The 11,203-nt window shown below is 41.0% G+C and overlaps 1 protein-coding gene across 4 annotated transcripts in view; it reads right to left on the bottom strand.

The window, feature by feature from the left end:
- Positions 1-8,720: 8,720 nt before the first annotated feature.
- ANO6 (anoctamin 6) overlaps positions 8,721-11,203 on the bottom strand; it is a 67,283-nt gene continuing 64,800 nt past the window's right edge. For 3 of the 4 annotated variants that reach the window (XM_039570841.1, XM_039570842.1, XM_039570845.1), the window contains 4 exons: positions 10,989-11,188; positions 10,435-10,540; positions 9,289-9,491; positions 8,721-8,988 (listed from right to left, as the gene is read on the bottom strand). In XM_039570841.1, the coding sequence (XP_039426775.1) occupies positions 8,967-8,988; positions 9,289-9,491; positions 10,435-10,540; positions 10,989-11,188 (531 nt within the window). In that variant the 3' untranslated portion in view covers positions 8,721-8,966. The remainder of the gene's footprint in view (positions 8,989-9,288; positions 9,492-10,434; positions 10,541-10,988; positions 11,189-11,203) is intronic. The other variant, XM_039570843.1, reaches the window with a different exon arrangement.

Below are 11,203 nucleotides of genomic sequence, written 5' to 3'. Positions count from 1 at the left end.
CTAGCACAAATGGGGTTTAATATTAATCTTTTTTTACTCAACACTGTAAGTTGTATTTAATCTAAGATCTGTTAAATTTAATATTGATAAATTGAGCACTTTCTTAATGTATGTTCACATTCTGTCTTAGTCTATTATATATGTCCTGTACAGATGGGATGCATTGCTTTTATAAACACAAAAATAAAGACAAGAATAAAAAAAACCATTTGCAAACCAAGATACTATTCTGTGAAGCAATGGAACTTTGAGAGGTGCAGTTCCTTCCATGGGCTCAGTTGATCTAATACATCATAAAAGCTGACAGGGCGGGTCTAATCCCCAGCTTCTGACAGTGTATTCTTTCAAGACTTGCTCTGGTTCTGGTGATGTTTGGATCTGTAATGAGCCAGGCCGACTCACTTATCCAGAATAAAATTGAATAGATAAAAATGGGGCAATTTTGTCTCAGGTTAATGAATTGAATCATCTTCACAAAGGGCCTGAGGAGTGCTGTGCATAGTGAAGGTTGATGGAGAGGGAGAATGATGACTTCTGGGTAGTAGAGATCTGTTAGACCCACTCAGCTGCCTCTTCCACCTCCCCAGCCAGGACACCTGGACATGGGTCTACAAGACTTCAAAGCACTCCAAATGGGTCTTGCTGTTCTACCCTGCTGTGCCATGACATGGTGCCCTGCTCTTTCTGTGCACCAGCAATTGTGTCCACTGGCCCTGTGATGAGCTGGTAGAAGAATATTTAGTATTTGTATGATTTTAGTTAGGTCTCTCCCAGTTTTGCATCTTGAGCTGGTTCTTCAGGATGTCAAATAAACACAAGTTGTAGTTGAAAAATGTGCAGGAAAGCTTGGGGACACAGGATGTGATTGAGCTCTGTCAGGGGTGGCTTAGATTACTTGAAGCTGTAGGCTTCAGTACTACAAAAACCTGTTTTCTGCATTTTTGTTTCCCCTTTGCTTGGGTGAATTTGAGAGGCACAGTTACATTTTCTGTCTGACTGATTTTTCATTTGTACAAAGCCATATGTATACAATGGACCTAACTCTGATATCTGGGTTGCAAAACGCTCTTCGTACCCTCAAGATACTGAGAAGAAGCTACAAGAAGGTGAATCTATCTAAAGAAAAAAGGTACATTAATAATTTTAATAAGATCATACACAGATATGACAACCAAAACCCAAATCACCAGCTCACATTTGCTCATCAAAAATATCTGCATCTTGTAATATCTGCAGATTGTAAATGGATGGACCTGTATTTCTAGGCTGATCCATATGTCAAGTACAGTGTTAAGAAAACATTCCAGCACTGTTCCCATATGTACCATAGATCATATTTAACTGCTTGCTACTTTGGGCATACTTCTTGTAGTAAGGTCTCTGTACTTGACTGAGTTTTTGGTGCGGGTGGTACCTTGGTGGACTATGCACACCTGTGTGCCTGGGACTGCTAAAGGCCATTGGAGGACTAGGGCAGAAATTGTCTTTGATTTACTAGTAAAACCTGTTTTCATTACTTGGTCTCAAGTCCTGAGGACAGCCCAAATCTTCCAGCACTGGAGCTTTCAATAAGACATTGTTTGTTCTGTTGCACTGCCAATAAGATGTCATTACTTTAGCTGCAAGATAAGAAAGGATTTGTTAATGGCTCCTCTTGGGGGATGGTGACATTTTTTCCCCCTATAGATCACTGGGGAAAAAATATGGGAGCAGGCTGACAAGGAAAGAAAATCAGTTTGGCTCTTTTTGAATTTTTTTTTATTTATGCTTCTCAGTAAAACTTTAAGTTATGAAAAGCCCAAATGTAGCCTTTTTCTTTTATTTGTAGTCAGTCACGTGCAAAACCAGTGATACAATGTTCAATGTTCGTATGCGTATACCTTTTTAAGAGATAAAAAGAAGTACTTCAGCGTGTTTTAAAAAGAAAGCTGCTGTGAGCAGCAATAGGTCTATAACCTATCACTAATCCAGAGGTACAGTACTCCAGGAGAGGCAGATTAGTTTTTGCCTTTCCCAGGTCTAAGTAAGTAGTTACTAATTAACAGCAGATACGGCAAGAGGTTTTCAGTCCTTGCTTTGGCATAGCTGTCAGCATGGTAACCCAGGGACTGTGTGGCTGGGGATGGGGCTGCTGCTGCCCTTACCGTGAGACCTCTGCCTTTAGCCAAAACCTCCTGCAAATACCCCTGTCTGGTATCACCTCTGTCCCAAGCTGCACAGCTGGCTCCTGCAGGTTGCTGTCATGAAACTCCCTCATTGTCCTGGGGCTTTCAGAGTCCAGGTGACATTTTGGCAATCTCTGAAAGAACAATGCCATATTCTTTGAAAAACCACATTTAGGATAATTATTAAGGGCCTAATCCTGCAAGTTTTTAGCCATCTATATAATCTTCAATATAGTTAAAGATATGAGCACACAGACAGCATGTCTGAACTTGGACAATTCACTTGGCTTCAGGTGAAGCCTGAGCTCAAAGCACAATATCTACACCTGAATAGGGGTATTCAGAGGACACACAGCAGGTGCCAAGACCAGACCTGCTTGTTTGTAGTTGTGCATTGTAGATTCTTAAAGGCACAACCCTGCCCATTCATCTGTGTAACCAGCTTAGGCAGGCAGGCAAGTCCCTCTTTTTTTAACTCACTAAAATAACTATGGGATGAGGAGCCCATTTGGTTGTGTTTTGGTAGATTTCTTGGGCCAGAGGCTTCCCCGAAGCTGGGCTTCCTCTCCCACTGTCTCATCTCTACTTCCGACCCTGTGTGACCCTCTGTCAGGCTGCCCGTGTGGCCACAGGCTGTCTGTGTGGCCACAGCCATGCATGCCAGCACAGCCACCCGTGCCAGCACAGCCACCCGTGCCAGCACAGCCACCCATGCCAGCACATCCATCCATGTGGCCACACTCCCCTGCCCAGTGGACAGCTGCACAAACACGGGGGTTGGCAAGAGGCAGCCCCAGGGTGGCAGGAGAAGGCAGAGCCCCTGCCTCCTTTTGCTGGCACCGCTGCCAAAATATTTTCACAGGACAAGTAATCTTAACCCCTGGCAGCCAGGGTACTCTGAGCTCTATAAAGCCCAAGAACACAACAAACCCCAAGCACCCTTGATCCTCAGTGGAGAGGATGGATGTTCAGAGCTGAATGCCAGGCTGGGGGTGTTGGTCACTGTTTCCGCTGGCTTGCCTGGCTCCAGAAAGCGAAGATCCTGCAGTGCCCTTCCAGAAAGGCTTACAAGTTACTGCTCTCTCTGAGCAGCCAGACCGGTTTGGAACATGACTGCATGAATGAGCACAGTATGGCTGTAACAGGAGACCAAGCGGGATCCCAGAGAATGGGGAGGTAAGGCGATAGCTGCAGTTGGCTGTGGCTCCCAGCACAGCTTATTTAGGCATATTTGTCATGCCCACACAAGTGGGGTGGGCATCATAAGTTCTCAGAAGCTGAGAAATTGTGTGAGAGGCTTACATGGATACTACACAAATACCTAATATCCCCTGCCCCCATACTGCTTTAAGGCTATCACAGTTGGCTGTAACTCCTCTTGTGTCACACAGTTAAAGATATGAGATTCTCCCTCCACCTTGTCCTCCCCCCAACTCTCTCTTCTTATGCTAGAGGTGGTTTTTTGGTGTCCTGGCCTGTGCATGTTGCACTGTGGAATGCAGTGGGATTTTCTCCTTGGTCTGTGTTGTGTACTTCTTTTTCTTTCTCTTCAGCATTTAGGATATTACCATAGCCTACATACTTGTAGAGAATAGTATATCTTGAAACAATTGATACAATTGATTACTGACTAACTGTAACTTTAATCTCAGCAATTAGCATTGCTTTTACAGGATGTAAAAGAGAATGCAGCAGAAAGCAATTGTAAAGGACTCTTTTTTTGAGGCACTTGCAGCTGGTAAATAAAAACCACTTTCTTCAACTTTCCTGAAAATAATGTTTTTACTATTATCAGGCTATTTAAACACATTATTTTCTTATGAGCAAAATACTGCTCCAATCTGTGTTGAGGTTATTTATGACTAACTACATCCATATCTTTTCAGTGTTTTGCACACCTGCTACTGGTCCATGCTTGAGGTCCACAAAAATGCAAATAAAAATAAAACTTGCAGCCACTATCACTTGCTTCCCTTTACTGGAAAAGCAGCCTTATGTAATAGACTGGAAATGACAGGTAGGCATACCAGAGAGAAATCTAGGCTTGGTGTGAGTTGCTCATACCTCTGCTGACATCTCTGGTGATGTGCAGGCAGAGCACACTAACAGAGTGGGGTGTTCCAGGTGAGGCAGAGCACAGTGCGCTTTCATCTGGCATATATTGACTATCCAAAATAAGTGCACTTCATCTGCTCTATGACAGAAGGAATTACATTCTAGCATCACCAGAAGTAAAATGCTATGCTTTGACTATTTGTGTATTAAGTAGAAAAATAACTAAAGCCTGTTGTTTGAACAGTTTTAAATGTATCAGTCAAATACCACACAATCCTCATATGGATTTGGGCTATGATGATACTATATCTGTCTTGTAGGACAATAATCCTTATTATGCTTTATTCTAAAGTTTCTTCTGTTCTTGCTCTGACAAAGCCAAATCAAAGAAAGAGTGGCAGTGGCAGTGGGTACTGGCATCTGTGAGACACACAGCCCGTAGTCAGCAGAAAACAGGTTAGAAGTGGTAGTACTTCTGCTTTACAACTATCATAAAGCTGCTGAAAGCAGATCCTGGGAATCCCTATGTGAAATAAAACCAACACATCACAGTGCGAAGAAGGTCTCTATTTAAAATTACCCTCTAACCTTTCTGTTCTCTAAGCCTTAGAAAAGGATTTCCTTGAAGCAGAGAGCAAGAGCCAGAGCAGAAGCAGAAGAGAACAGATGGCTGGATGGCAGGGAGAGACAGAGTGGACTGCCTGGAGGTGGGAGCATCCCAGACTCGATCCAGATGAAGAAACAAATGATGACTCTGAAACACAACACAGGGTTTATCATGACAGGAGTGAAAGGTTATAAAGACCTAAACTGTTTATTTGTATGAGAATATAATGGTTCTTGTCATCGACTTGGTGTTGAAAGGAATGGCTTCCATCTAGAGGATGCAGAAAAACACAGGAGATAAATTTCAGCACTAGTAACAGTTTAATGGAATGAGATTGAAAGAGAGGATGAATACGGAAATTAGACAGGGATGACACCATAATAATTTAAATGTCGCATTTGGCAGCAGCAGTATCATTCAAGGAAAACCAAAAAACACTAATCAACATCCGGTGTATTGTTATTTTAAAATAGATTTTATTTAATGACAATAAATATAAAGAAATCTTAATATTCAGAAACTAATAGCAAACATTCTTAGAAAAAATACAAAAAATATGCTCTTACATTCTGAATTTTATTGATATACACAGGGTCTAAAACAGTGGTGATAGTCTGTAATTTATGGTACTTGTTAAGACAATGAAATGGTCACTGGTCCAAATTCACCCTGACTTCAACAGATCTGTACAAAATAGGAGACTGGCATACATATCAAGTGTAAAAAAAAAGGTAAAATGGATTCAGAGTTTAAACAAATGCTAATTTTCCCTTCAAGCAGATCTTTAATTAAAGTGACCTAGCCTAAAAAAAAAAAAAAATTACAAATACTCATATGTTGGCAACTGCCCCCCAGCATTTTGTTCTTATGCCTCCGCAGAGCTTCCTGCATGCAAGCAGAGTACATTTCAGCAGTTGGAGGTAGAGGCTACAGAAATTACACAGCTTAAATCAAACTATTAAAATTCAATTATTAGGCACTGTCTTGGTTTCCCTCTTCCTTCTCTGATTCAGAACTCTGCTGTGAATAACACTGTGCACATGGCAAACTGAATTGGATTCCTGATAGAATGTCTTCTGAAATGAGATGTTACAGCTACATTAGCAAGGAGCATTTCTGAAGCAGGTCACTAGAGCAAAAAGTTAGTGTTGGCTAGGTGATGCCCACGCAGAGCTCACCACTCTCTTCAGCCTAGCTCTGGTTTCAGCTCTGTGGACTAAGTGCCTGCCAGCGACCATTAGGGGCCTATCTAAAAGCTGCCTTCTGGGTCAGTCAAACCAAAAAAACTCAGTCCAAACCAAAAAGAACTCAGTCCATGTGCACCCAGACCAGTCTGTGATGGGAAGCACCACCCAGAAAATGGAGACAAGTGGAAGACCAGTTTCAAAAGCACATTTGTCATCTGAACAAAAAAAGGTTACATAGAAACACACTCAGGGCTGATTAGGATTTTATTATGGGAGGAGCCCAAGCCATAGACACACAGGATTTGCTGATGTAGCAGGTTTTTAATTGTTATTTTAAAGGCAGGAATATAAACTCTTTATGACACTGAGGGCTAACTCCCCCATTAGGAAACAGTGCCAACTGATTTAGGAAGAAACAACTTGGAGAGTCCCCAGATATCAAACAAGGAGCAAAAGACCAGGCACTCCTGAAAATCAGCCTTAAGCTCTGCCACTGCTCACAGTATGACAATCCCTTTGTTTGCTAGTTAGTCTCTTTAACTCTCAAAGAGCTTCCCTAAGACCAAATAATTACCTGAAATGGTACATTTTGTGCTGCATTTTTCCCCCTTTATCACAGGATGCCTCCTTACCTGCCTCAACACCTCTAATACCACACCTGGAAAGGTATTTAAGGCACACTGGTGCTGTCATCACTGATGAGGGAATAAAAATGGCATCTCTCATCTGAACACAACTGGAAATGAGAAAGGTCCAGTTGAAAGCTAAAATCAAAACTCCAGGCATGAAAGGAGCTGACTGTCCTTTATAACCCAACTCATTTTGCACAGGGAAATCCCAAGTACTTCACTAAAATTGTTCCTTGGAACAGTTTTTTGGACAAAGCTTTGTTTTAACTGAAAGTTTGGTATATTATGCAGTGACAGGACCAGAGACAGTGGGCACAAACTGAAACACTTTCACTGTGAGGGTGACTGAGCACTGGCACAGGTGGCCCAGAGAGGTTGTGGAGTCTCCATCCCTGGAAATGTCAAAAGAAGAGAAGACCAGCCTGGCTGAACAGAGAGCTTTGCCTGGAACTCAGGAAAAAAAAGGAGAGTTGATGACCTTTGGAAGAAGGGGCAGAAAGACTAATGCTGCGAGGTTATGCAGGGAGAAAATTAGAAGGCCCAAAGCCCAGCTAGAACCTAATCTAGCTACTGCTGTAAAAGACAATAATAATGTTTCTATAAATATATCAGCGACAAAAGGAGGGCTAAGGAGACTCTTGATGTGGTGGGAATCACAGAGACTGAGGAAAAGGCTGAGGTACTCAATGCCTTCTTTGCCTCAGTCTTCAGGAGTAGGAGCAGGTGTTCTCTGAGTACCCAGCCCCCTGAGCTGGGAGACAGGGGCAGGGAGCAGAATGAAGCCCTCATAATCCAAGGGGAAATGGTCAGTGACCTGCTACACCACTTGGACACTCAACAAGTCTCTGGGGCCGAACGGGTGCTGATCTGCTCACGGCTTGGGCGGACCTACTGTTCGCTGGATGAAAAACTGGCTGGCTGGGCCCAGAGAGTGGTATTTAAAAGACGTGTACATGTGGCACACAGGGACATGGTCTAGTTGTGGACTTGGCAATGTTGCTTTAAGGGCTGGACTTGATGATCTTAAAGGTCTTTTCCAATCTGAATGATTTTAGGGTTCTGTAGGGTTTGCTTCAAAAGACAGGCTTGTGTTACACAGCACTCAGTATTTGGAAATTTTGCTGCAAAATTCATAGGTTTAATTCCTTCTGATTATTGACTGGATAAAATACATCTTCTAAATGCTATTTAGTTTCTGTAAATGGACTTCATATGTAAAAAGCTATATGAATAATATGCCTAAAAATTCTGCATATTTATTGCATTTAAGAGGAGTACAAAATTACAAACATAAAGTAATCACCTGGTTTATAGAGTACAGGCATAGTTTTGCTTTTTTAAAAAGGTTTTTGTTTTCATGATTTATAAAAACTGGTCCATTAAAACTGTTAAAAGAGAAAGTAAGTTAATAATCTGGAATATCAGTGCTTCAGGCACAAAGTAGCCCTCCACATACATGCCTAATTTGTAATTCCCTAATTCTCAGTTTGCAGCTGGAGCCAAAATAAGCAAGCAGATCTGCAGCCTGATTTGAAGATAACTGATGGCTGTAGCACATGCCTCCACACCTCTGACATCCTTCATTGTTATTTAAAGCTTCATATCATGGTTAAGGCCTATTATATGGTTTATTCCAATCTCCGGTTTCAATAGATTCGTAGTCTTGTCAGAATTCACTTTATCATGCAATGTTGTATCAAAATGTTCAGCTGCACATTTGTCCTACGTCAAAACTTCAGGGAAGAGCACATTCTGGTGTGAGAGAAATGCAAAAGACAGCCCTCCACAAATATTGATTTAGTATGTGAAAAGACTTTTAACACTTATTGCTTTTACAGGTAGGAGACCTTCAAGGCTATGAGCATTTAGCTCAGAATGGGCAAGTGAACTAATGAAAGTACATTGACTGGGGAAAGATAAAATGCCTGAGTTTTCTACTCACTTGGAGTGCTGTAAGGTCAGTTTGTATGCATTGATTTCAAAAGCAATTCTCCTGTTTACACAGAGATTGATGAACAGGATGGGCTTACAGTCCTGTTGCTTCTTGTAATCCATGATTATTTGAGATATCTTGTTATCCATTTAAGTCTCAGTATGCATAGCTAATTCAGAGTAGCAAACAACTGTGCTTAGTATGTCAATTCCAATGGCTTAACAATGGGATTTTGAGTTGTATTTTCTTTCTTTTTCCTTCATGTTTTGGCTTTTCCTCTTCATTTTATAGCAAGGGTTTGCATTAGCAAGCAATCAAAACTCCTTCATTAGATGCGATGACATTCTTACAGCAAATCATTCTTGTTCTTAAGGTTTTATTCAAGTCACACTAGTTATCTAATAGCTGATGCCTAAAAAAAGTAGAAAGCATACTTGGTGTTTGGGAATTTATCTGCATCTTCTTAAGAGGATAAGTAATTTTCACCTTCATCTTTTTTTTTTTTTTTAATGTTCTAAAAAACTGTTTTAAAAAATGATAACTCTTATCTGAGTTGCAGTGGTTGTGTTTGTCCAAGGGAAACTGATAAATGAGTATGTAAGAGTTGCCAGAAACAATGTTTAGTAAATCCAAAATGCTTGATAGCTATTGGTAATATCTGGACAGGTATTAGTTGGCTAAGTACTATTATTCCATGTGAAAAAGTACTTACTCCTCTTTAGGTCGGAAAGTGCTGTCTGCTCCTTTGATAATTTTTTCGGCTATCTTACCCATGTTTTTTTTCATACCTTTGAGATCATTCTCATGTAAGAGTTTCTGTGTGAGGTACTTCTCCCGTTTGACCTTGCTCTTGGTCTTTTGTGATACATCCGGAATTACATATGAAATAATAAACTTCACAAAGTATATGACATGCTGGGAAAGGTGAAAATGAAACAATTTCAGTCAGGATGAACAGGACATAATTACAATTATAAATGAAGTGTCACTTTTTTGTCTTAAGACTCTGAGCTGATTCACTATCAGTATCTAACAGGGTAGAAAAGGATTTTAAAAAGACAGTAAGACAGAATAATTATCCAATAAACAAGAGTTTCTGATTTTCCAATCCTGATTTGAGCAAGGACTTCTCTGCCTGCTTTGGGAAACCCTGGTACACTGTGCTTCCCTCCCACATGGAAACACTTACAGTTTCCTGTAAGATTTTTTAGGTTTGTTCAAATGACTCTGGGGCAATTACTTTTCCCTGCTACAGGAATTCTGCTCTAACCAGTTGCATGTTTCTGATGACTTCAGTAGTCTCTGGATCAGGCCCTAAGTACATTTCATAATTAAATAATACCCAATATTTCCCTCTCTTCATCTTGGACTGACTCCCATCTTTCATAAGCCCAGGCTGTAGCTGCAGAAGAAGGAGCAATTGCTTTCTGATGATCATCTACAGACTCACCTCTTACAGTGATTGTCTTTATAGACTTCACTCTGCCACGTATTGTACACATATTATGTACATGTATTACGTATATATATCATGTATATGCATTCAGGATGCTGTGCACAGATTTCTTCTAAGTACGTGCATTCTATTTCTGATTCTACAGTTCTTGAGAAAAGAAGCTGCAGATACATTGGGGCAATCCTCAGCTGCAGGTATGTGGGCCAATCCTCACCTGAGGTCATGATTTCAGGGAATTATTTTTCTAATGTTGCTACTCTTAATTTACATCTCCCAAGTTCTTGCTCATGCTAGCACACATCACCAGCTCTGATAGCTGTGCCTGAACTGAATGTCTCTGAAGGATTTTCTGCATGGAGGGAAGAGACTAAATAAGCAATGCTCAAACCCCCATACACTGACCTCCATGACAATGATGAAAGCCAGCTTGGCTGCAATGACATGCCAGTAGTATATGTTGTGCTCATACTGGTGCTGGTGACCGGGAGGGTAGCGGAGATCCCGGTATCTGAAAGCAAAGTAGGGAAGTCAGGAGCTGGTCCCTGGCATCTCTGCAGTACGGCACTGTGGCCAGAGGATGGAGCACGACATGGCCCTGCTTAATGTGTCCAGGAACAGTTAGCTCAGGGAACTACTGTGATGGGTAAAATCTATCTGCAAAATAAGCCGTATTTGGCTGAAATGTCCTATTTTTGCCCCTTTATTAAGAATTACTTACAAAAACTTTAAGGTGTTTTATTTTATCAGCTAGGAGAAAACCAAATTAAAATAAGAATTTTCTGAGTAGCACAAACTTACGGGTGAATACTTCCACTCCATTCTGCCATTCAAAATAAGCTGGCTCTTCCTGTGCTTTAATGTTTCTTACTGCATTTTGTTAACTGAATTAGATGACTTAGATGCAAACCCCATTATTTTTGTAATTGGAAAATGACAAATGCTTATTTAACACTTGCCTGCATGTCGTGTGGGTCCCAAACCAAGGGGAAAATGGCTTGCTTGCATTCTTGAAGTCTGATATATTGAAGACAGAAAGTGTGCTGTTTATATACCCTTTCATAGTGTGACTGCTGTGGCTCCCATAAGGAGGGACTGAAAAGGACCAGTAATAAACCAAACGAGGAATCATGTCAGATGTAAAAGCAATGATCATAGCCTGCGTTTCAGAAAG

This window comes from Corvus cornix, chromosome 1A (genome assembly GCF_000738735.6).
Source record: "Corvus cornix cornix isolate S_Up_H32 chromosome 1A, ASM73873v5, whole genome shotgun sequence".
Lineage (NCBI taxonomy): Eukaryota > Metazoa > Chordata > Aves > Passeriformes > Corvidae > Corvus > Corvus cornix.
The sequence above is the reverse complement of the archived record's forward strand: the minus strand, read 5'-3'. Positions and strand labels throughout refer to the sequence as shown.